Source organism: Channa argus, chromosome 2 (genome assembly GCF_033026475.1).
Source record: "Channa argus isolate prfri chromosome 2, Channa argus male v1.0, whole genome shotgun sequence".
In the NCBI taxonomy this organism is placed as follows: domain Eukaryota; kingdom Metazoa; phylum Chordata; class Actinopteri; order Anabantiformes; family Channidae; genus Channa; species Channa argus.
This window is the reverse complement of record NC_090198.1, coordinates 10,987,552-11,013,813: the sequence shown is the minus strand read 5'-3', so window position 1 is coordinate 11,013,813 and position 26,262 is coordinate 10,987,552. Positions and strand designations below refer to the sequence as shown.

At 39.0% G+C, this 26,262-nt stretch overlaps 1 protein-coding gene across 4 annotated transcripts in view; it reads right to left on the bottom strand.

The window, feature by feature from the left end:
* Positions 1 to 18,499: 18,499 nt before the first annotated feature.
* Positions 18,500 to 26,262, bottom strand: part of igdcc4 (immunoglobulin superfamily, DCC subclass, member 4) — a 35,182-nt gene continuing 27,419 nt past the window's right edge. The window contains exons 11-20 of one of the 4 annotated variants that reach the window (XM_067495313.1): positions 25,807 to 26,019; positions 25,182 to 25,289; positions 24,835 to 25,021; positions 24,261 to 24,388; positions 23,162 to 23,332; positions 22,887 to 23,018; positions 21,172 to 21,274; positions 20,804 to 21,035; positions 20,661 to 20,678; positions 18,500 to 20,032 (exon numbers count right to left, since the gene is read on the bottom strand). In XM_067495313.1, the coding sequence (XP_067351414.1) occupies positions 19,499 to 20,032; positions 20,661 to 20,678; positions 20,804 to 21,035; positions 21,172 to 21,274; positions 22,887 to 23,018; positions 23,162 to 23,332; positions 24,261 to 24,388; positions 24,835 to 25,021; positions 25,182 to 25,289; positions 25,807 to 26,019 (1,826 nt within the window). In that variant the 3' untranslated portion in view covers positions 18,500 to 19,498. Of the gene's footprint in view, positions 20,033 to 20,549; positions 20,679 to 20,803; positions 21,036 to 21,171; positions 21,275 to 22,886; positions 23,019 to 23,161; positions 23,333 to 24,260; positions 24,389 to 24,834; positions 25,022 to 25,181; positions 25,290 to 25,806; positions 26,020 to 26,262 lie in introns of all 4 variants that reach the window. The other 3 variants (XM_067495314.1, XM_067495311.1, XM_067495312.1) reach the window with 3 other exon arrangements.

Genomic DNA, 26,262 nt, shown 5'->3' with positions numbered 1-26,262 from the left:
CATGCCACCTTTCACAAGTTGCCCATTTGCACAGTGACAGTCAAAATAATGGCTTTTTTTCATATGTAGTTCTATGTACGAGCATAACTGTAGCATGGGAATGTTTCTGTACATGTGTGGGCGTTTGTATCGGCACATGAGCATTCACAGTTTAAGATGCACAACTTTCTTGTGCCTATATGTCCCCCTCTAACCATCAATACCAAGATGGGCACATATTGCACAGTTGGAAGGCAACTATGTCTTAATTTCACCGTTAGGTCACTGCAGTCTTCCCTGAGTTCTGACCAGACTGCAGAGTATAAAAGAAAGCTCTGCGGCAGATGGTCAGAGAGAGGGGTTTCATCACTCTCCACGAAACTGCTAAAATGTTTGTGGTTCTCCAACCCGGCTGTTCATTCTTAATTCTACAACACGTCTTTTTCTACACAATACAATAGTTCTTTGTATTGTATAAATATTATTCTAGTGCAACCAATAGGGCTAGCATTTTTTATTTTAATTTAAATAACTTAAAATCTATCTAATGGATTTCCATAAAGTCCGACTTTGTCCCCCACTGCTTGAAATCCATTAACTTTGCTATGCTGCTCTACTTTTCCAAAAAGATTTTTATTTGTCAGACACTTTGATTTTTGATGAAATACTTCTTGAACTAATGACATACCCCACCTTAGCTGTATTTTGTTTGAAGTATTAAATAGCAATTGATACTAATAGACTATGTAAGCATTTAGGTGGAAAGCAAACAGAAAACCTGTGGACTGCACTGCAGAGCTCCAGTAAGTCGAATTATCAGGTAGCATTTGTTCTTACATAGGTATTTGTCGTTATCAAACAGGCATCACAGAAACTAACAAGCATGTGTGCGATGTTTGCCTGAAGTGCAGTTTGTAGATTCTTAGCTTGTTGATTGCTAAAGACAAATGAATGTAACTGTGATGGCTGTCTATGTATTATTGTATGTGACCCTACTCAACAACGCTTAGGTCCGCTGTGGCATTTAAGACGGCTAAGGGGCACTAAGGGGCTCAAAGTATGCCAAGAAAATATCCCCCATACATTACACCTCTACCACCAGTCTAAACCACTGATACAAGGCAGGATGGATCCACACTTTTATGTTACACAGAAATCTGACCTTACAATTCATTTTTTGCAGCAGAAATCGAGACTCATCAAACCAAGTAATGTTTTTCTACTCTTCTATTGTCAATTTTAGTGAGCTCTTGCAAACTGTAGCTTCAATGTCCTGTTCTTAGCTGACAGGAGTGGCGCCCTGTGTGGCCTTCTGCTGCTGTATCTCATCTGCTTCAAGGTCTGATGCCTTGTGTTGTGCGCTCAGAGATGCCCTACTGCATACCTAAATAATGAGTTACTGTGGTCCTTCTATCCGCCCAGTCTGGCCATTCTCCTCTGACCTTTGGTGTTAACAGGGCATTATTGCCCTGGATATTTTCTCTTTTTCAGACCATTCTCTGTAAAGTCTAGAGATGAACCTTCCAGTAGATAAACAGTTTCTGAAATACCACTTAAATCACCTTTCTTCCCTATTCCCCAATAAAGTGGTTACTGAGTGCAGACAAAAATATGTCCTCCAGACACCATGTTGCCTCTCTGTGCCCGTTCTGCTCCTCTTTTCCTCAATAGGGTTGAATATTACTAACATTACTGCTTTCTGCCTGAAGACAGACCCTCATGTCAGTATCATTGGCACAGAGGCTTAGAAAATGAGATACAAATCTGAAAGCAAGGGGTGAAACAACAATGTGAACTTGAAAAAAACATTGGTAATCTAAAAATATTTCAATAAATATAAATATAAAATATATGTTTATATGAGATAATTTTTTTTAAATTATTTTTTTAAGTAAAAAAGCTCCAAAATGTTTAAATTGCAAATGATAAAGACAAACGCCATCTAAGGGAATTTAAACCCAGGAATTTAGACATACTGTAGCTCAAACAACATTTCTTTCTGATATTACAAACATGCTTCAACAGGCCCAATGGAATAGGAAGAAAAACATATATTTTATAATAAAGAATTTCCAACTACTCTGTGTATAAACCAGTAATGAGTATGTCACACCCAGACAGCTCTGTGATTTAGCAGTCACAACCCATTGAGCTTATCTGCATTGTTTTGTCCATATAGAATGAGGATGAGATCCTGCTTACCTGCATTGATGGGCTGATGATTTGTGGCGTACTGTTGTTCCTACTTGTCCATAGGCTTAAATGGATGTGTGGGTCATTAATCTCTATAAAGTGAGGAGATGGTGCAGGTATGCAGGCCATGTTAGGGAGCTATCCTCTTCTCATGATGCATTATCACTGGAAGCCTGGCTGTATAGACACACATCTTTGTTTCAAGATGTGATAGGATCCCTGAGCACCCACAGAGACTAAAACAGCCAGAGAGAGCAAGATGTGGTTAAGATGATACCAAAGTTGCTCTCTGGCTGACTGAGTCTTGTGAATTTTGATGGCAACTGCAATGATAACATGTTTCTGTATAGTGAGTGACAGTGACATCTAGAGAAAGGCAAAACCAATGTTGTGAAGTGGCTGTGAGGCATTTTCTTCTGCCTTGCTGCATGAAATTGGGCAAGCAAATCAACAAACCAGAGGAACGAAGCTTTTATCATAAAAGGCTGACAGAAGAGTCAATTTAAACTGAGGAAAACTGGCCAATTCACTCTGATGCAGCCATGCCAGTGTATTTCTTTGGTCTCGTTACACTTATTAGTCTAACGTGACTAATTCCACAATTTGGGGAATACACTGAAAAAGCAGCCCAGCTCAAGACTGATGCTACACTCACAACACACAGTCGCTCATTGTAACACACATCGAAACAGAATGGCTCATTCACCTGCTGCATGCCTGTGTACACTGTCCACCAAAGAGCTACGCTGCTGTTTGCTGCCGGGCCACTGCTAACAACATACTACCCAACTTAAGAAACTACTCCGGTGTCCACCAAAGTGTAGGAAAGCCGGTTAGGAGTAATCAGGAGATTGTGTTTATAAGACACGAATTCTGTGGGAGGAGAGATGTTTATAGCATTTACTAACACTGAGCTCCTTAAAAGAAAGTGTTAAATCAAATACAAATTGTTTTGACAGATCTTGAGTTCACTTCTACTTGAAATCTTCGTTTGCCACCTCTATCATTTTTTAAATTACTCAAATCTCAGGCAGTGAAAAAGATGAAATTTGAAGGTCATGGTTGGCTGTGTTTTTTTAGGGGATTTTTGTGCATAGGAAGGAAACAGAATGGTTGAGCAGAGCTGAGATCAGTTTGTTGTTTTTAGAGAACAGAGATGATGGGAGACATAGAAGATAAATAAGAAAATTGAAAGTAGCTTTCTCCAACCTATAATTAATAATGCTAGAGGATTACCTATAAAAATTTCACATTGTCATCAATTTACTTCTAATTTATCAAAAACGGTCTACTGGAGCAAGATAATTAGGGGTTATGTAAATGCTCATATACTATTGAATTTATAAATTACTGGTTGTTTAAACATCTAGCAAATGCAAAGGCACTGTCTTGACTGAGAATCTTTCAGAATTGTTGAAATTGTCTCTGGCTAATACAAATATTTAATAAACAACATAGAATGACAGTCCCAAAATGTAGTCTGTGCTCTGTGTTACAAAGAAGATGGTTCTTTGCTCTTTGGTGGTGCGTCAGCCAAAAAAAGGTCCGATTTGCATGTGTTTAATTTGAGCACATCGGCTGCGAATGTATGTGACCACAAATTAAATGCGTTCTAAGAATTCAGGGGCTGATTTAAACAGACATGCACAGACAGATCGTGTGTATTCAACAATGCTGACATGCATGCATCCAGCAATTACAAAGTATTTAGCCTTGTTACAGTACATCTGATGCATCCTGTGGTACATGTAACTTAGGACTTTGCTGCTAATACTGTAAAACCTTATCTCTCTCAGGCTCAGTATAAAAGCAGCCAGAAAGCTTTACCCTCGTCCAGTCATTCCAGTACTTGCCAGTTCGTTATTATACCCAGTGCTGATACAGTGATACACAGTGAAAAGTAAAACCATAAACTCTGTTAATTTCTAAACAGCTGTAACCATAAAGAAAGTATGGCACTCTCATCATTAGTGTTAAAGTATCTAACAAACACAAATCAGGGAAGCTATTCTTAGTTCTCTTCAGAACTTGCGTTTCAATTTCTGTTAAGAAATGTGCTTTAGTTCAAATTGAAAATGAACCCTGCCATAATAAAGCAGAGCTCATTGTAGAAAAGGGCCATATTCAGCTTACCCAATGGGAAATATTATGGTGAATTGTTAATGACGGCATGGCCTGTGGTTTGTGTGTTTCAGCTGGTGAAGTAATGGCACATTAGAATGTCGTTAGAGACATTGGTTGTATTCAGCTGGGGCTGCCACTGCTGCTTAGTAATAAAATGCTTTGGAATGAGGCTGTGATGAGTTGAAAACGGTTGGCCCGAGGGAGGACAGATGTAATATCTCACACTTCTATTGTTGTGCTTCCCTAGGGCTCCTGTCAAAATAATTCAGTGAAGACTGTGTAACTATTGATTATCCACCATGCTTATCAGTGATGGATTGATCTGGTATTCAGAGATTACTAAAGCAAAAGAAAAACATCTCCACCAGTGTAACCTTTCATTTTCCATACTCACCTATTTCTAATCATGGTCACCTGCGCTGGAAACTATACACTGTAAAGCACAAGATGAAAGGCTTGCAGGCAAAATCCTGTACATGTCAAATGTCTGAAGCAAGACATACTCTAAATTAAAAAAAATACACTTATATTTGCAAAAATGGTGTCTGTGGTGTCGCCAGCTCATTTGGTCTACATGTCTTAGGACTGTGGGAAGTTGAATGCCAAAATCAAAACTACACAAAGCACTACAATGTAAGCTTCAAACAATGTAAACCACAGTTAAAAGTTAGTCCTTATGTTGCAACTTAAGTGTACTAACAAGTGTGATCTAGTCCCACACTGTCTGTCTCTACTGCAAAGCTACAAATTAATGACTATTTCACAGTTCATAGTAAAAATAAAACCAGTGTTTCCCTCTTAATTATTTAAACCCTCAGTCCATCTGTGCACAGAGTTGAGGACAGAGATTTATCGCCTTTTTGAGTTGATGATTCCTTTACCTTAAGTAAACCTTTGTCAAACGTGGATTGTTTGGTTCAGGCTGACTTACAGTCTGCGGTCCCAGTAAACCTCACTGATCCTTGGTAGATCTCCATAAAACACGAAGAGTCAATCCGACTGTATATCAATTCCCCTCTTACACTGAAGCTCCTCACACAATTATTTGGTAAAGAGCTAGTGGAGTTGTTGATGGGACACACACAGACACGGATCTGTTCTCTCAGAAGCTCGTCTCCACTGCGATACTCTGCCATTGTCCCCACCTGAAAAGTACTAAATGTACAGAAATTGTAACACAGGGCAGTTTGAAGGTTCAGCCATTATGATATATGACAGTTTAATACAATGTGTTATGATTGACAACTTGCAGTAAATGACAAATTACTTGTAGTGCTTCCCTTAGTTTGAATCAGTTTCTGGTTGAATGATATCTCCTCTCCTCTCCTCTCCTGTGTGCAGCATTTTGCAGCAGCCTTTTGGGACAGTCTGGCTCTTGTTTGGTGGTCATGTCAGAGGTGAAGCCAATGCATCTGCAGTGAAAACAAGCTGGGGCAGTGATTTGTGAACATGCTACCATGTTTTAAAAAGACATCAACACAACACAGAGCACATTTGGAGCCTTTAGACCATAAATTCAATCCCTCAGCTACACAGTAAACATTCAGTGATCACTTACTTGAAATGCACAGAATGATACAGTCTATTCAAACAGTTTAATGTGTCATCTTTTACACTAAACAGCTTTGCATGTGCTAGAAATGTGTGTGATTTGAATATTCCCAATTCAGTGTTTGCTAAATATCTGTGTGTTAAACACTGTAACCTGGCTAGAGGATGTGTGATGCTGCCTCACTAGAAGATTTGTTTACAAAGTGCAGGATATTTCTCTAGGGTGCTCCAAACCTTGGCTTTACAATATAAACAGAAAATGAGGGTCAAGCCCAGACCATTCCTGCATCAAGCCTCAATGAGATTGCCAGCAAATGAAAGCCAGTGAATAGAAATCCACTGCCAAAACACATGATTCAAATCACACAGCCTCAGTTTTCTCTTTTGTTTTAATTGTTTTGCTTCACAGACGCTCTGAAGTCGGCCAAACGACAAACAGTGAAACGATTAAGTTGAAATGACTTCTGTGAAACATCTGAACTTCATAACTGCAGATTGCTTTGAAGATTTCCTAAGACCCCTCAACTTCAAAATTCATCTGAGAGTTGCAGAATAATGCAGAACAGGTAATGCATCTCAAATATGTAATTAACCTCTGCCTCTTATTTTTGGTATTTTTCCACACAATGTACCAGCTGTTCTTGCCAGGCGAATGGAAGAAAAGAGGTGCAAAGCATCTTCACGGTATTTGTAGTGCTTTGAATTCTACATGCCTCCACTTTACATGTTATTTCCACATTTACTGGAGACACATTTTTGTCAAGCAGGTGTTTCATTCATTTATTTATCTTTGCTCTGAGCTAAAAAACTGGTATAGTTCAGAGAGGAATGCAAAAGTGATAAATAATCTGATCAGTCCCTGGTCGAGAACCCTGCTGATGGATGCGAATGATATGCTTAGAATTATAATGGGGCAGATCCCACAGCAATTCCATTGCACATTTTGCATGCACGTGGTCCTCAAATCACCTCATGGGCATCTAGTGTAAGCCCGGCAATAAACAAGCCATGCATAAACTGCTCAGGGCCCTGAGCAATTTTCATGACTGCTTTGTGTGATAATCCTAGGTCACAGCAGGTTCAGCGTAGCTTGAGCAGCCGCAAATTCAAGGTTTACTGTGTAATTGTACAGTTTCTTCAGAAAGAGCACCCCGCCAGCTAATTGTACAGTACATGTATAAAGTAGCTCTATACAGATGATGTTAAAGCTCCTCGTACTTGTCACTGCACTGGCCATGTACATATTGTGACACAGAGGCAGCATCTCCCAAAAGCTCCAGTTAGCAGTGATGAGTACTGCAGTGAAGAAGGGACCTGGACATTTTACCTTCTTAGTACTTGAATGTTGTGTTAAATAAAATATTTTTACTTCGGAGTATTCGCTGTCACTTAGACAAGGTGGCACCTTATAATCAGTCTACAAATACTCAGATGAACTAGCCTCACCAATCCAGCCTCACTTTGCCAATTGGGTGTATTAAGTATTAAATGGCCCCAATTTGACAAACAAGTGTTACATTTTTATATCATCTACTTTCAGCTTATCCCTAATGATTTTTTCAACATTTCTAAGTCTTAGAATGTTTAGCTATATTTCCAATGTTTTTGTTTAATTGTTGACTGCATATATCATATCATAATCATCAAATCTTTGCATGTACAGATTAGTTGGCAGTTTTTGATTCTCACTATATTGTTACTGATTGTGGCTGATTACCATTTCTGTTATCTGTATTCTCAAATTCACATTGCACACTGCAATAAGCCAATGAAGACAAACCCATTTCCAGATTCAAAGGCCTCTCACGGGTGTCTTCCACTGTCTGATTACAACTCTATATATATATACTGGGAATTAAATTCAAAATGACTACAAATGACACCAATCAGCCACAGCGTTATTGTATATTCCCCGGGTGGTTTTAGGATTAAAAGTGGTGAAATGTGGATGCACTGTGTGTTCTGACATCTGTTAATCATGGCCAGCATTAAATTTTTCCCATGTTGACCCCTCCACCATTACGATGAAAGCACCAGATGGTATTAATGATGTGGGTGATCTGTGTAAGTTGTTCTGTCTTTACAGTATGTGTCCAAAGATTAATGTACTTCTAATCTAATATTTCTGTAGTATTGTTGTGAACTTTTCTATCTAAAATGTGTATTTTGGCTATTGTCTTTATTAGTAAAATTATAATGTATGTTATTATTTGATTTAACATCAAATCAAATAACAGACTCACAATGAATAAAGGCAAAAGTGCAGCAATGTGCCCTATTTAAGACTTTCAAATATTCTAGATATTGTTGAACAAATATCTAGAACAAACAAAAAAAAAAACAGGAAAACAAAACAGTTTTACTGTAAATGCTGAATATGTTTTTAAATATGTATTTAAATTTAGTCGAGCAGATACTTTTATCCAAAGTAACTTACAAGTGAGGTACAAACCAGGGAAAAATGCATTATATATATAAAATGTCAAAAATTATGACATTTTCTTTGATGTGATCCATGAGCTACTCCCTGACTTGTTCTTATTTTCACCAGAACTGTGATTGTTAAACTGCAGTGACACATCTATGCAATACGTACAACTATTTTTATGATGTTCTCCATGCTCTGTAGGATATGACGTCAATGGCTGGCACGTCTCACTGCCATCCCCGCCTTGTACCACAAGAAGCTAGCAGCGACTTGTGAGTGAATCTAGATAACGGCTGAGTGCTGTGTGATCTGCAGCGCACCATGCTTACACATACTTGGAGCTGAAAAGTGGGTCACCCAGCCCACTGGGATTTAGCCTGTACCATTCACTGATGTGGAAATAAGTCTCCTGCATCAGGCCCAGTTAGCAAGGATGCACTACCAAACACTGCCACAACACTCAGCTTTGTTATCCACAAAGCTTGACAAAGGAGGTATGATTTTCACACTTTTGTCTTACAATGATCAGCACATGCTACTGTAAATAGACATTGTGTTGTGTTAGGCTGCTCCAAAATGTCTACATAGATGTGTTAAAACAGTCAATTCAAAATGCGACTGTTGAATGAAAAACCCTCCACTTATTATCATTTTCTGCTTATCCGGTTTAGGGTTGTGGGGAGCTGTAGCTTCTCCCAGCTGTCATTGGAGAGGTGGATACACCATGGACAGGTCGCCAGTCTATCTCAGGGCCAACACAGAGAGACACACACGGAGAGACAACCACTCACACTCACATTCACACCTATGGGCAATTTTAGAGTCACCCATTAACCTTACACACGTCTTGACTAAGGGAGGAAGCTGGAGTACCCCGAGGAAACCCACACAGGAACAGGGACAACATGCAAACTTCACACAGAAAGGCCACATCCGGTCAGTGGATTCAAAGCAGGGAACCTCTTGCTAAGAGGTGACAGCACAAACCGAAAATCCACTATTAAATTAGCAAATGCATTAATATTTGATTTATGAAATATAGCCTGGATATCCTTGACATTTTTGGATGCCAGGCCGATTGGAAATTGAGTCATGTTTCTTTCTTCATGTTCATGTTTCTTATAGTTTCTTTATATTATTATATTATTGTCATTAGGCATTATCATAAATGCTATTCTTTGCCTAAGGAATGTCTGTATGACTTTTGAGTAGATGGAACAATCCAAGTTATTTCTGACATATTATGTTAGATTTGTTTAGCCTTCAATGAAGATGTGTAGAAAGACAAATTCCACCTATAGCAAATAACAAATGCAGGGAAAATGCAAACAGGTCAGGTCAGGCTTTCAGAGGACTGATTTATTTCAGACAGACAAAGTTACGGCCACATAAACATGGCTGTAACTTGTGTTGACAGACTGCAAAACTTTGGCTTGGCATACCTTTGTATTGCTAGCAGGCACAAACATTGATAGAATTGTGTCCCTGGTGTGGTGAGGATCTTTGTATGACTCTGCATTGGTTTCGTGTACCGTATCCAGAGGTTTGAGCTCCTGCAGCTTTGAATATAATGTTGGGGCAATAAAACCCTTGTCAGATGACTGATGGACAGGAGCCAGCATTTTAGCCTGTGCAAGCCCCCGCTTGCAACAACATGCAGGCTTTAATCCACATGCATCGGTCAGAGCTGAAGGTTTTCGGTCCCATGCTTAGATCACAACTATAGCTGGATCAGCACGCTGTTGGCCAAGTGTAGAGTCAGTGATACAAGCATGTTGTCAGTCCATTACCAGATGCCCATGGTTTTCCCCTATGGGCATCTCATCAGCCATGGACTTAAGTGCTTGTGGTTGTAAGCAGGGGGAGAGTACATGAAACAGAGGATAAAAGTTGTAAAAGTATAAAACCAAAACTTGAAATACAACAGAATTCTCTTGAATCCTTTTACAAAATAGAATAATAGTAATCAAAATTCTGCAGCATCTGTCTAAATCTCTTCACTTGTCTGTACAAAGAAGTGGATGATGCACCGTTTGTTCAATTCAAGTGTATTACATTCTGCCTCTGGTTGTAGAGGTGAAAACTTGTATACATCAAGGTTTAAAAACTGCACCCCTACACCCTGGGGTGCTATTGTGGCCAGCCAACAGTGAATGGAGAGCAGCACAGAGAACCCAGGGGAGAAAAGAAGCTGGGGATAACAGTCAACAGCAATTACTAACAGCTCTCTGTTTTTCTTCCAGCCATACCACAGTGTGTTCACCTTATTCATAGACTTTATAGGGAATATTAAAGCTGCACACAGTAATAATAATTCGGGAGATAATTCAAATATATCAGAAAACTTCCTTTGCATTTAGCCTCCTTTCAAATCCCTAGCTCCCTGACTTTATTAATTTATCTTCAACCTTATCCTGCTTCATTTACCTTTTCCTCAGGCTGTCTCTAGTTTGGGGAATATTTGATTGGCAGGTTGTAACCTGCAGTAGTGCTGACATTGAGAAAATGTCTTATCTGTAAGTGGAGCTAGCCCTTACTGTAATTTCAGAAAATTAACGCGTATTAGTGAGCGACAAAAAACAGCCATATACCATATGCATTCAGAAATATTCAAATTACAATACCATTGGATCGTTTTGGTTTTTCAGAAAGAGGGACAGAAAGCTCTCGTGTGCTGTATTTTTCACCATTTATTTCTCAGTGTTGTTTAGATGCAAACCATAGTGGAGGCAGCGCAAATGGAATGACATACACCTAAGGTCATGCACCAGCCCCATGATGTCATCACCACAGGTCTAACACTTACTCCAACTAAGACATCAGGTGTCCTTTTTAACGGGGCTAATATCAAGTTGAAGAAAGAGTAAATTGATCAATTCTATGCTTTTAGTGATTATTGAAAAGACTACAGAGTAAATAAGGTTTCAAATAATAAATGATGGGCACTCTAGTACTACAATATTTAATCTACATAGAGGATAAGATTCTCATGCAACATGAACATTGTTGGGATATTTTGCAATGTAAAAATGTATAATGATTTAAAAAAGGCAAATACATTGGTGGCTTTCTGTGTTTGGTATTTCAGACCTGATCTTTCCTATATGTACTACTATAATCAATTTTTTTTTCCTGCTTTCAAAGCACAGCTTGATCAAGTCAAGTTTTGATCAGATCAAGTCAAATTTTCTGCGAAGGGAAAGATCGTTTTGACCACAGCAACTGAAAAGGTCTTTTACTAAACACTTGGGACTGTCAGAAAGCAGATGCAGGTCAGCAGTGAGCCAAGTAGGACTGAAGCTGCAGGAGAAGACTGTAGTAGTGTGGTGGCAGGTGCAGGAAGAGGCAGAATGAATGGACTGATTCAAGAGCTTCACGCAGTTATTTTCCCACAGGCAATGAGCTCTACCTCATTAGCAAGGCCCTCACCTGACTCTCTGTGCTCCATTCGCCTGCCTCACAATGAAATATGAGGCATGCTGAACAAGCATAGGGACCACGCTGCCGTTAGAGGATGGAAAGGCAATGTGCACATTTACAATACAATTCACATTCACACGGGTGCATTGGTGGGTGTACTATAGTGTCAGAGTGGATGCATGTCAGTGTTTGCTTGTGCATGGATATGTAATATTGTGTGTTCATGTGTGGGTTTGGGCACATGTGTCCCCACTCAGACCAGTGCAGAAGAGCCTCGTCCACTGATTAACTTTGATGAACGGCTGGAGATAGGGAGCCTGACCCATGTCGCTCAGCGAGAGCTTTTATCTAAACTCTTCTGGGGATTCTGCCATGTGATGTCGCCTCACTGCTCCTGTCTTAACTCTCTCGCCCTCGCCTCACCCTTATCTCCGTTTTTCAATATATCTGTCTGTCTCTTGCTGATGTGTGCTCATGCACACACAAAATATGGATTCATCAAAGACTGAGAAACACAGACAGACAAATGTGCAGCCATACACAGAATCACACTCTCAATTATCTCACCTTTTACATTTAACATAGCCTTTTTTTATTATTGTGATGAAGTGAGACAATTTACTTACAGCTTTCATTTTTTTCCCTTTTCCTGCATGCAAATTTGATTTGACTAATTGCAGGGAGTAATCACAAGCAGACAGGCATAGGGAGGAGAGCAGCAAATGAGGTCCAGCATTCAAGCAGCAGCCTCAGCATCAAGTTACTGCGCCTCTTTTGGAGAATAATTGTGAATGACCACACTACCCCCCAGTGGTTAATGTAAGAATGACAGTTTTAACAATAACAATTGTCCTAAGGTTATTTCAGAGTGATAAGAGTTGGGCACAGAAGAGCAGCAAAGGGCATTTAACCCGGCTAAAGTTTGTGGTCATTGTTATGCAGGATTTATTTAAACATAACTGTGTGTTATTTTTGTTGGAGCTGGGACAGCAACTAAAGCAAATGATTCCATTTTGTATCTGCAGTTCTTGTGTTGTTTAAAGTAATAAATGACAATATTCTATTTAAACTGGTCCAAAAATATATATATCCTCTAACAAAGTAGCCCTTTAATAAGAATGAAACAAAAGTCACAAAGATGGTATAATACATGTAAGAGCCAGACTCTGCTAAGTTAGTGCATTTAACAAAAATAGTAAACAATATGTCTCTTTGCCTTGCCAAGCATTAGATAAGAAGATTGATACCATCTGCGTGTTAAATATGAAACTACAGCCAACAGCCGGTTTGATTATTAGATTTGTGTAAAGACCAAAGTCGTCCAAATTTAACAAAAGTTAACAAAATCTACCAGCACCTTTATATACATTCAAATGTAATATGTACTTCTATAGTGTATATGTATGTATAATATACATCTGTACTAAATAAAAGAAACACAGAATTATGGATCCATTCAAGATACAGACTTTTACTTGTAACAGAGTAATTCTACACTATGGTAACGATACTTTTATTGGAGCACTGCGAAACAAACATCAGCAAAAGAAAAAAAAAGGAAACATACACACACACACTGAGTCATACTTTGCTTTCTCCTTGAGGTTTATTTACAGAAGAGTAGTTTCCACAGATATCTTAAGAATTTCTGTGAGTTTTGACAGTTTCACATCTGGCAATATTTCTAAAAACCACAAGTACTATCTATGCTGTGACTGATTCTTTTGAACAAGCAATGTTTCTATCACAAATCATGGCTACAGTTGCCAAGAATAACACTGAGTAATCTGTCATTTTAAAGACTAAGAAAATTGCACTTTTAGAATTATAACATGTGACAGTCTAAACTCACTCATAGGCCAACATGAAATGCTAATCTATTTAGTGCTGTTACAGTTTGCTCCTACAATAGCACCATAGACATGAATATGATCTTGGTCAGCACAAACTGATTACATAGTAGATGTGGAGCATTGCAGGTAGCACATGACCACAGACTCTGATTCAGGGCTTAAACATTCTGAGAAGCAATGACTGAACTTGTACAGAAAAAAACTAAAAATGCACAAGAATTTGACATCACTGGACTAAGCAGCTCACCACAAAGCAACACGCTGTACAGAGAAGAGCCAGAGAGACAGAAATACGCTGAGGGATTTGTACAGAAAAAAAGTCTCCATAAGAATTCCCTTGATTTACTTTCCACATAGACAGAATGAGGCTTTTTTTGACAACAAATGACATGTGTCTGAGTTGGATATGCTGACATGATTCTCTACAGTTTGATGTGAAGATGGGACACCTGAGTAGAGACGAGACTATTATAGTGTAAATGGCTGACTGCACTGAGAGGTATGACCTGCCTGGGGATGATGTCCTTTTAGCCCTTCTTCCTGCTTAGCACTGGGTCATCTGGGTTGTAAGGAAACATGTTTTAGATTAAATGCACATACAGTACCAAATGAGTCAACTCAAGTTTAAAATATTATAAGTCTTATAAGTATTATAAGTTAATTTCAAACTTTGCCTCAAGACTAGACTATCCAGGCCACTGCAGTGAGTAAAAACTCACACTGAGGTAAAATGAAACAGTCTATCTTTATGAAAAACGTGGCTCAAAATGTAACGGGATGCTTGTGTGTATATTTTCTTCTCATCGCAAAACATGTGGTATCAAGAAAGAGATCCGAATCAAATCTACAAGATATCAACATGAGGTATTCTGTTGAAACTATAAAACAAAGATGAAATAAAGAGTATATCTTATTTCTTTGAAATGAGAATATGATTGATTTTCCTCGCAGAACCTCCAGCCAACAACAAAAGGAAAATAAATAATAAAAGAAAATACAGTTATGCCTATTTAAGAGACACTGGTTAAAATAATTAATAGAGGCCCTATAAGAAGAGGAACCAACTTCCACACACGGCAACACCACACTATTGCATCAAGACTTATACACATGTAAAATGATATGATTTAACTAAATTATTTTTTTGCGCTGTAGATCACATTTATCAACATCATAGGATTTAATTTTTCAATCACAAATCAACTCATTTCAAAATGTGTAAAGTGGTGTAAAGAATTTGTTACTGGAGAAAAGCAATTACTTGGCAAAGTAGTTTTATTTTCTGTTAGTCTACTTGGATGCCAAATGGATCTTTGGCTATCTGTCTGTACAATCTTTTCGACGGCGGCTTTTTCATAAAATGTTCTTGAACACCTCTCTTGTTAAAAAAGTAAGAAAATGCTACATGATTTTTCTGTTTATGCATGTTGTCAGCATAATTATGATCTAAAATGTGATCAGAATTTAATGCAAGTTCTACAAATAGATGAAAAAAATAATTTTAAATTTAGGACAAAAAATACATCATAACATTTTATTCAAGTTTTTTGGAAAAACAATCTCTGTATGGTGTGAGTCTGGGAGCTCCTGCTCTATTCACGGAAAAAAAAGCTAGGCCTTCACTATCAAAGTCTGATCTTAGCAAGCAGGTTTGTAGAAATTTATGGGTTGAACAAAGGAGAATCCTGAGGACCTTAGAAGAAGAGCTGTTGATGTTAAGCAGGCTGAAAAGTGTTACAAAATCGAGTGGAGTTTGGACTCCATCAGCTGCTGTGAGACAGATTCTGTTCACGTGGAAAATATTCAACCCGGACTGGATGAACAACAACAAACACCACGAGAAAAGTATATGTTAAACTGGGGAGTCACAAGGAACAATAGCTAACATTTAGAAAAGCAAAAGACATTTAGCAGTAGCTAATATGTTGTTCATGAGTTTACCATGGAACCACGAAGAATGAGCTAATAATGTACAGGGTGATAAACACTTAATGGAAAAATGTTTTTGACGTTATGCTGCCATAGGGAGTCATACTTGTTTCTTCACATACTTTTCACACATGCAAATATTAGGATCATTTCCCACACTAAATAATCAATATGTTTTATTTTGTATTATAATGTTTTTCTGGTGTTTGGACTTACAAAGAAATCTGATCACATTTAGATCATATTTACACAGGAAAGAAACTACAGGGTTCCCAGCTTCACAAAACTCATGTCACTGACAACTTACTTGAAACACTATCTGCTTTGATTCAGTGATGCCCGCTTCTTCACAGTCGGTGTAATTTCACTAACACTTGGAATAGTCTTCAGTATCTGCAAATGCTGCAGCGAACGGATGTACTGAATCCAAGTCTGGATGGAGACTAATGAACCAGCAGGAACAGTCTGGGCTTACAGTACTTCTCTTCTTCAGGAAGCATGGTAATCATGGCTGACCTGGGCTGCCAGAGGTGTGTTTAAATGATCAAACTGGAATGCTTCCTAGAAATGCTTCTTTCTAGGAACATGCGATACTACTGTAGCTTTTGAGGGTGATGTGAAACCACATCCTTATTGAACATAACCTGTAAAGAACCTCGATTCAAAGTATACATACAGTTTTGTACAAAACTGCACATTGTTTTTGTGGTTTGGTTCACGTTACACAAAGGGAACAATTATAATCCCATCACTAGTTAGAAAGCTATGCCTGCACTTCCCCCTTTAGGCTGACGAGCCGAGGCGTGAGGCAGCAGTTACCCTCTAATGTAGGCGTGTACGCCCTTAATGTCTCATTATGTCTCAAGTGTGATGTGATTTTAACTTAAATAACATAGGACAGAACAGTGAGTGCCATACAGTCTACAAATGTATTTAATAAACATTTCTGTAACTGAGAGTTTATAAAATCTGGCTTCCCCTGAACCCCAGAAGGCTTCAAATGAATGTTTACCTCAGTTTTCTAGCACACATTCACTAATGTACCCGAATATGATAAACAGGTAAAAACAAACAAACAAAAAAAAGTTGTAATGCTAAGTATGTACTGTAAATGGCAAATCTGAAATAAATCATGTATCTTTGAGTGAGCAACCAAAGATACATGGTACAAGAGCAATACAATTATAAACCCCATTTCCAGAAAAGTAGAGCTGTTGTGTAAAAATACTTTGAAATACTTTTAGAAATTTCGGACTTCCTTGCACTCCGTGCTCCATGAGAGGGACCATCCTATTTGTTATCTATGCACAGTTCAAATAAGCCAACATCTGTGATGGAGTGGTGGTGCTTTAATGCACACAGCACGTCTGTGAAGGCTTCATAAATGCTGAACAATATACAAAGGTTTTGGAGCAACATTCGCCATTTGTAATTTGGCACATTGTGTAGTAAATAATGTGACAAAGGAGGCTCTAAACCGTTGAGAAATTGAAATCCTGTGAATGGGAAAAGCAATGGGCCTCCTCTCCAACTTTATTCAGACATGATGTTGACATCAACTTTAAAATGAGCAGATATTTTTTTAAAAATAATTATTTATTAAAACGATGATGTTGTCTTTGCACTATTTACAACAACCAAAAAAAAGATGACAGCTGGGATAGCCTCCAGCCCCCCCCCCCCCCCCCCCCCATGACCTAAACTGGTTAAGCGGTAATATATAATGAATGGATGGGTGATTGGCAAATCATTGCATCATGTTTTTTTACATTTCACACAGTGTCCCAACTTTTCTGGAAATACGATTTGTATGTTGGGAAGAATGTGGTATTTCTGTAGCTAATAGATTTGAGTTAAGCTGGTGAGGTTTTTATAGTTTCATGAACCTTGGTAGAAACCTGGACTGGATGACTATAAGAAAACCTGAGTGTAGATGAGACATGTACACAACAAAATACTTCATAGTTAATACTTTCTTATTGTTTTTTGATGTGAAGCACCTAAAAGATTTAGTTTGTAATTAATTTGCAATCTCACTTCCTCTCATTAGTCAAGACTTGACAGTTATCTCCTAGAGGCAAATAATATAAAAATGCTGCTATTTATGTGCCACCTTCAGGCAATAAATATAAAGCTGGGGTGACACAACAAAAATGACATTTGTCCATCCAAGTGAAATACTTTAGGTGACTCTGGAAGCCTGATGACAAAGTGGGGACAACTGGTGGACTATTAGTACTCTTAGTGGTAACCATTACCCGCAGATGGCACACTTGTCAAAACCTGCTTATAATTGGTAAGGTGTTTAGACTAACTTTCAAGTGTTCTGCATAAAAGAGTGAAATAGTAATGTAACACTGAACACCGATCAGACCAAGATTTGAAAGGAACCTGAAATGCACCAAAGTATCATAATTTCCTGTTTGACATGATACAAGAACAGACAGTCAGTGTAGGATATTTTGGCAAAGACCAAAGGCTGTAAAATCACACATTAAGAACGTTAAGAAAAAATATCTTAAAAAAGGTGCTAGTTACATAAAACTAAAATGACCACACTGGAAATCATCCTCAAAAGAAACGAGGTAGTGTTGTTGATAAGAAGTAGGGACGCACCAGGTTTGGTTTACAAAGCCAAAAAATATATTGATTACTGAAGGAAAGCCATCTGATCCAATACTTAAGGAATTCATTGAAGAATTTAGGCTCAAAGTACAAAAAAAAAGACTACATTTTATCATTTAGCTGGATCAGTCTTTTCCTTTAAAATTAAAATAAAAAATACCAAGCATTCCACCTAACTACAATATTTTTATGCCAAATGAAATATAACAATTGTCTTCATCTAATGAAACAGCACTTTGACAGCAGTATGGACACTGGTGCATCCCTACTTGGGTGCCAAACCCGAAGAGTGGTGGGTTGTTAGAACATCTCCTCTAGTTGTCCCACCAACATAATCAAATCAATACCAACATAAACATATAAATACTGGGATTCCAAAATGAGATATCTACCATCGTTTAGAGAGAAAAAGAAAAACTTTACTTTACAAATGGGTGCCCCTGGTTTACAAACATTATACCACCTGCATATATAGCATTTCAGAAGAGGAAATACTTCATGTGTACCCAATCTGTACACTCCATACGTTTTTATATTTTGTTTTTCCTTCATGCTGATACATGTTTTGTAATTGTACTCAAATATAATCATCTTTAGAAATATACAGCTTATAAATGCACCTAGAATAATTAGGCACCTGAGACCTCCCACACTCCACTCAGGAAATGTGTGTGTATTTATGTTTGACCATTTGAGCTTGTGAGATACAATGCAATAACACTGCTTTTAGCTTTGTGTGTGTGTCTGTGTGTGTGTGTGTGTGTGTGTGTGTGTGTGTGTGTGTGTGTGTGTGTGTGTGTGTGTGTGTGTGTGAGTGTGTGTGTCTGTACCCTGAGACAAGTGGAGACGGGAAAGAGACACAGGTGTTCTACACTCTCAGAATATGCAGATACTGTTATTAGGCTCATTCCTCACTGTCACAGTAAAGTAGCATCCACATGGTAAAGCCCAGGTAGACTCACTGGGCCTCTGCCACTGATCCATGGTGATAGTATTTCCAAGTGTTCGCTCACTCAGGGAAGGTGCCAGACTTTTTCTCATTCGCGAGTGGAACAGAGCCATGTGCCTCCTTCAATCCACTTCCATCTGCTTGGTTAAGTTAAATCTTTATTTTCCTTCCAGCGGACTAGAAACACAGTCCTCGAGAACACATACCCATACATACAGTACTCTACCACTAAAAAATACTGTATATGTATATACAATATACTGTAATGTCATACACATATGAAACAATGGATTCAAAGCACTTGTAAAAACTTTGTAAGGAAGAGAAATCCAATGATGAGGTGCATAAAAATAATCCGTAGTGATTCCACCTGGTTATGTAAAAGCAACACAAACAGTCTAATGTCTCTATGTGTGTGTTTGAGGGTCAATGCCCTACCTGCAGAGGCTACGGGCACAGGTAACTTTGTGCTGCTGAGGTAGAGTGGACAAGGCCAGAGCTGACAAAGGGGGCAGGAGACAGCCCTACTGAGATGGCCTTTCCTGGTGCCGAAGGACAATGTCTGGTGTCCCCATTCTCCAGGTGCTCTGACCTTAGCACAGACCTCACAGTCCTGGGGGAGTGCAAGCCATTGGTTAGCCCCATGTCCTGCTGTTTCTCTAAGTATGCATTTGGTTCATCTCCTGTGCCATTTAGGTCCCCGTTGTAATTAGTCATCAGCTTAATGGAGGGAAGACTCGACAGGCTTTGTGCCAGTGATAGTTTTTCTAGAGGTTCTGTATTTCCTGGAGGGCTTGTGTGGCTCAAAGGGGAATATCTGTCCTCTGCTAGTGAGGGTCCGCGGGTGGTATTACGATCCTTCTCCCTCTCGCTGCCCTCCTCGTCTTTCTCACTCCCAGGATCTGACAACTCTGAGTGAACGATGACTTCTGCCTCTACCTGGTTACTGCACATGTATGTAAACAGACAATCTTCTACAACCTGCAACAAAGCAATGTCACTGTTATTTCAGGTTTGTGTGGAAAACATTCACTATTTATGGAGATCATACTGTCCTTCACATTCTGAGATTAATATTCTTAGCATCGTGACTCATTAAACCCTTCCCCAAACAGTGAAAGTCCAATAATAGCACAAACAATTTTAATTGGCCTTTCTGGTCTGGTGCTTTAACATTTTAGAGATACCAAACAGAACAGCAACATAAGATAAGAAAATAAGAAAAGATAAAGCTTTATTCGTGCCTCAGTGGGGAAATTTCCATGTTGAAAGTATGAATAAAACTGTGTGTTAGCATTTCTAGCTGACTAAATAACTACAGTAACAGTGGTAACAGATTACTTTTAAAGCTAAGATGCATACTATATCATTAACTGACTAGGTTACAAAAAACCCAGTCCTGGTGTAGGTTTTGTGCATGTGATGTGTGGGGTTGAAAAAACTTGACTGTGATGATAAAACAGTACTGGAAGTCACTGTGTTTAGTTCATTCCTTTACCATGCCGTTATCAGTAATGAGCATGTTGAGAGCTCCATTAATGAGCGTTGGAGAGTCTTCTGTTATGGTGTCTCTATATGTAGTGATTCTGTTGGTCCAGTTATGACTCACAGATCCATTCCAAGCAGCCTGCAAAATGAACACAATGGGAGATGGATTACAATCAAAGCTATCACACTTCTCCACACATTAAAAATTTTACCAATCAACCCAATGCTCTTGTTGAAAAGAGCTCTCCCCTGGCAGGTTTTAACCTTAGGTTCGGGTGCAGGGGCATCCTCCCCTTCCCCTGGATTTGCACTTGCCGTCAGGCTCTGCTCCTCTGGGGCCTCTTCAAACTGCTGACCAGACTCTTGGCTGCCTGGGGGCATCAGTGTCTCTAGCTCATGGCTATCGGTGCACTCTGGAACATTGGAGGGAATGGGGCAGCCTCCTCTTCTGTACTGGGGCATTGCAGCTGTAGAGTCCAAGCCCCCAGATATTTCCCTATATAGAACAAAGATAGTAGAGAATGATGGGAGCTCAGGCGTTAAAGAAATGTAAGTAAATCTATTAGATATACCAGGTATGGAGATGAGTGCATAGGCACTGTTAAGGTACTGAAACTGGCATTTTACTGTACCTGGATTTGCCGTTGCGAAAGCTGAAACACATGCAGAGGAGAATGCATATCAACCCCAAACACACACCAACTATGATGCCTGTCACTGCATGGATGTCCAGCTCTGTTACAGTATCAGACAAAAAAGGAACATGAGACAAAAAGAGTTCACACATAGCAGAAATGTTGCCAATCCCAGAAAGAGGGCAGATTCTATTTGGATTTTCATATTTTATCTATTGCCAATAATTCTATTTAGCTCATATGTGAACCTCTATCTTAAAAAAATAAGAGTTATCAAGTCAATGGCCTGAAGTAATCAGACTCTGCAAGAATGCATTGATTTCCTAATTTAAAGTTACACTGGCAAAGGAACATGAGCCAAAATTCAACAGGGGAGAGCAAACCTTAGTTGATATTAATTTATGCTGTGTATCTTTGGCAGTATGGACAAGGAGAAGAAAGGAAACAGATGGCGGGAGCTCTCGCCCACCCACCAGCCACCTCAAACCCATTCACACTGTATACTGGCAACATGATTGTAGCCCAAGTGAACAAAATAAACCTGTTACTCTGCCTTTTTTGGTTTTGGTGTTTGGGTAAAAAAGAAATACATTTTCAACACATACTGCATTTTACAGATACTCCAAATAGCATGTGCACAATACTTCTCCCAGGTACAAGTGAGGGACAATTATATTATACTGTATTATACTGATATACTTGTACACTCATAATCATTTCATTTTTGATAGGATTTGTAGTAAAGAAATTGTAAGAACAAAGACTTTAGCATCACTATAATTCTCTTGGGACTTAATGACTGTATTTATGACTTCCTATTTATTAGGAACAAAGGCTATCTAATACTGTAATTTCGGGTACAGTTAAAATGCTGTACAATGAAATAAAAGAAAATGTTTAATGAGACTCCAAAATAGAATAGAAAGCGACATAATAGTAAACAAAGTGCCTTTTACGGCAATTTTGCTAGTACAAAGCGCAGTAATGGAAAGATCTCCCCTGGGTGCTGTTGATAATACCACCTCTTAAATATCTACAATTAGTATTATATTCAAACCTCCAGAAAAGGAGAAGAGAAATAATAGTGTCCTGCAGAGCTAAACGAAAGGGACAAATTCCCTTATTTATTAGGATTTTTATAGGAAAAATTATGTATGTGTGTTTGTGTACTTGTATGGCCAGCAGTGTAAGGACCGGTTTGAGCTTTTACCATGGCAGCAAGGACATTTTAGCAGTGTGGAGAATTCTTGGGTTTAGGGTGTAGGTCAGGATTAGGTGTAGAGTAAGGGTTGGAGTTCGGCATTTACACCGATGATCTTAAACGTAAATGCGCATATGAATCCAGTGTTTTAAGACTTCCATCTAAAATAATTTAGATTTTTGCTAGAGGTAAGATAATGGTGCGTTTGGCATTTAGTTGGTTAGATGGTTGAGATTAGGGGCTAATGAAATGCATTCATTATTTTATGTCAATGGTTGTCCTCAATATTGAAAGACAAATGTGTGTATCTGCTTCTTTCTGCTAATGCAAATGTAAAACATAAAGAATATAAACGACATTAAATAATATTTAATGTCACTGCTGTTGACTTAATACCTAAAATTAAAAAATATAATCATTAGTTCACATTACAAACACGTTCATTTCATAAATACACAGCATTTTTTTTGGTTATATCACCTATAATTAGTATGTAATAAACAATACATACCAAATGCTTGAGGTGTATGAACATCCTTTAGAGCTGAATAAGGGCCTGGCCCCACCTCAGTAGATGCTCCTAATTTGAAAAAGTAACAGGTACCACTGGACAAACCCTGGATCTCCACACTCGTGATGCTTCCTAAGTAAAAAGCACCCACAGGGAAATACTGTCTTATTCTTTGCCAAGAATCTGACAACTTTAAAGGTGCACATTGATGCATATTTATAAGAGACTCATTTAAAAATAAGCGTGTGTATGAATCAGGCAAAGCCGGCACCCACCATCCTGAGTGAGGTTTTTCCACAATAGTTCAGGCAGGCTGAGATTGCCACTGTACAATATACTGTAGCTTATGATGATTCCATTTGGCTCCAGTGGAGGGCGCCAGCTCACCAGCACAGAAGAGGAGTTTAGAGCAGTCAGCTGCACCTCCTCTGGAGGTGTTGAGGGCCCTGAAGGATGAAGGAGGGGTGGGTCAGTAATTAGAACGTAGAAATGAGGACTCACAGCTGGGGCATGTATATTGTCTTGGTTGGGAATTTGATATGTTGTGTGGGAACCATCTGCTTCCTTGTGTCCCTGCCACCTGGGTTCATCAGAGAGGGGACAAGCAGGGCAACGCAGGAATGGGCTGTGGCTCAGGTGGAGATACGTTAGTAAAGAGTGTATTGGGGTGACTGGAGGCAATAATGTCATTAAAAGCGACGCACTCTACGCTCATCACCCGTATTTGGCTGACATACAGAGCTGCTGGTCACAATATGACCTGGGTACTTTAATACAGCCATCAGTGCAAACCACTAAAACCCATATTCACTTGCCACTGGCCATCCAACAAACACTGATCTGCACAAACAAGCACACATTGCGTGCACACTCATTGCACTGGCACACTCAAGCACCATTCAGAAAATAAAAACTGGACAACTTTAGCTGGCTAGGTGGACAAGGAGATTAAAATAATTAGAGCAAAACTGTCAAAATCAGCTTGTTAAGAGAAGCTATCAGCCAAAAAGTTATAAAAGCATTAAATCAATTATGTCCACGGTAATGCACCAATCAGCCCTAACATCAACACCAACTAATGTTTTTAACATATTAGTGGAAGTGAACTGTGCTTCCTGACACCTATCAATCATAGTCAGAAGTATGTTTTTCCGATCCTGACCCCTTTTCACCACGGGGTAGGTGGGTTTAATATTTTGAGTGGTCAGTGGACATTTTTGCAGATACAAAACTGCGTGTTCCAAAGCTCTAGCTTACAGTGTATGAGACAGACTGTGGTGAAAAGTTTTGTCAAGTTCTGTGATTGCTGCATCTTTGAAAACTAGAATGTAAAACATCATTAACTGATGTGAAAGTAGGACAGTGGACACTCACGGTCAGACAGTGTGGACTCCTCCACAGTGCTGCTGAATGGTCCCACTGCATCCACTCCATTAGACTGCACTGCCAGCTCATAAAGGGTGAAGGGCTTCAATGCTCCGAGCAGTATCTCCTGAGCAGAGCTGCACACAACAGAGTGCTTAGTGTCTATGTTTCTTAGTCAACACTGATAGAAAATATGACAAATATGATATATAAAAAGAACTGTCTACAGTTTATGTGTCAATAGCACAGACAGTATTTTGTGTTTTGATTGCTGCTTAACTGATAAATAATGGAGCGACTCAACAAAACTCTCTAAAAACATTTTTTTATGAAAAGAAATGCAGAGACCAAGGTGCTCCTAAAGAAGGAACGGCAACTGAAATGAAATTCTCTTCTGGCACTATGAGGCCTAGCAAGCAGAAAACATATGCTAAAGCCTTTATTTAATGAAGCAATTTCTGTCCAAACCTCAAAGGGGTCTGCCAACCTAGACTTCATTTAGACACTTTATCTTTGCTCTGGCTATGAGACGTAAAAAATGTAATAATTGGGGTAAGATTTTACAGAAGCAAAATGTTCTGACCTGGTGTGATAAGAGACCAGAGAAGCGTTGGTGGTCCCTACTGGGCTGCAGCGCACCGTGTAGTTGATAATGTGTACATTGCTGAACCGCGGTTTCTCCCAGCGCAACCAAATGGAGGTGGAGCTGTTGGCTCTGGCTTGGATGCTACTCGGCGGCAACGGAGGGGGGCGCATGGGCGGCAACAATGCTGTAACACACATACACATACACATTACTTGCACCGAATCTTGGATATGGTAAATACAGTAACATTTTCTATTATTGTGTTTGACAGCGCCTTATATGAGAAGACACAGGCACAAATTTAATTTAATTTATATGTGTGCACATGAAAACCAATATCTTACGTCTTTCATTAGTTTTCTGTCCTTCTGTCCTTCCCTTCCACACTGCAGCAGCTCCATCTATCTGCTTGTTGAATGCCCAAACCCTCACCTCATATTGCTTATCGGGGACTGACAGACACACAGAGTGACAGAGGGAGACAGGGTGAGAACAAGTGAGAAGTTCAGAGGATAGAGGAAATAGCAAAGGGAGGATCAAATACCAAGATTATAAAACAGTAATTGTCTTCATAAGACATACTGCACACGTTACGAGAAAACCCAGCAAATACTCTTATAGTACCAAGAGCTTTTAAAACCACATTGGCCTAAATCTATGACAAGCCTGACAAGCCGGGCAAGACAATATTTCGGATGATATGCTTCTGCCCGTGTTTGTCCCACTTTTAAAAAAAATATTTTTTTGAGTCTGGAAACCAGTACTGTAAAATAAAGCTCGCCTCACATAAAGTGTACAAAGCTTGCTAATCTTTAGTTCATTTGATTATTATTTAGTCAAAGGCAGCAAAGTACAAGATTAAAAAAGGACCATCAGCATAATGTGTTTTCATTGCATCTACTATAAGTTTTAGTATTAAAAACCGAAATCAGGATATAATAGAAAACATTAATTGTAGAGGCAACTTACCCAGTCCGGTGAGCAGGTGATACCTAGCCTTCTTACGGAGCCGGATGGTGTGGGTATGTGGAAGCTTTTCTCCATTGGCTGATTCCTCAGCCTCGACTTCACGATACAAAAGCTTGTAACCAGAGACCAGTGTGTGATTGGGAGAGGGTTGCCATGTCACATTGAGTGTGTTAACTCTGGCTCTGACTTTCAGCTCAGTAGGGGCAAAGATCACTGGAAAACATTGAAAAGGAAAAGGAAGTCTAGAAATTCTAGAGAGCAGCATGTTCACATGATGTACTACGACTAAACCTGAGTATGTAAATCTGGTTATATTTTGACCAGTTTCTTAAAAAGATCACAGCAGCTAAATAATGTATATTCTGAACATTACTGCCAGATCACTTGTTGTTAAAGACACTGTCTTCCTGTACTAGTTGTATTACGGTATGGTACTGCATTAATGTGGAGTACCCT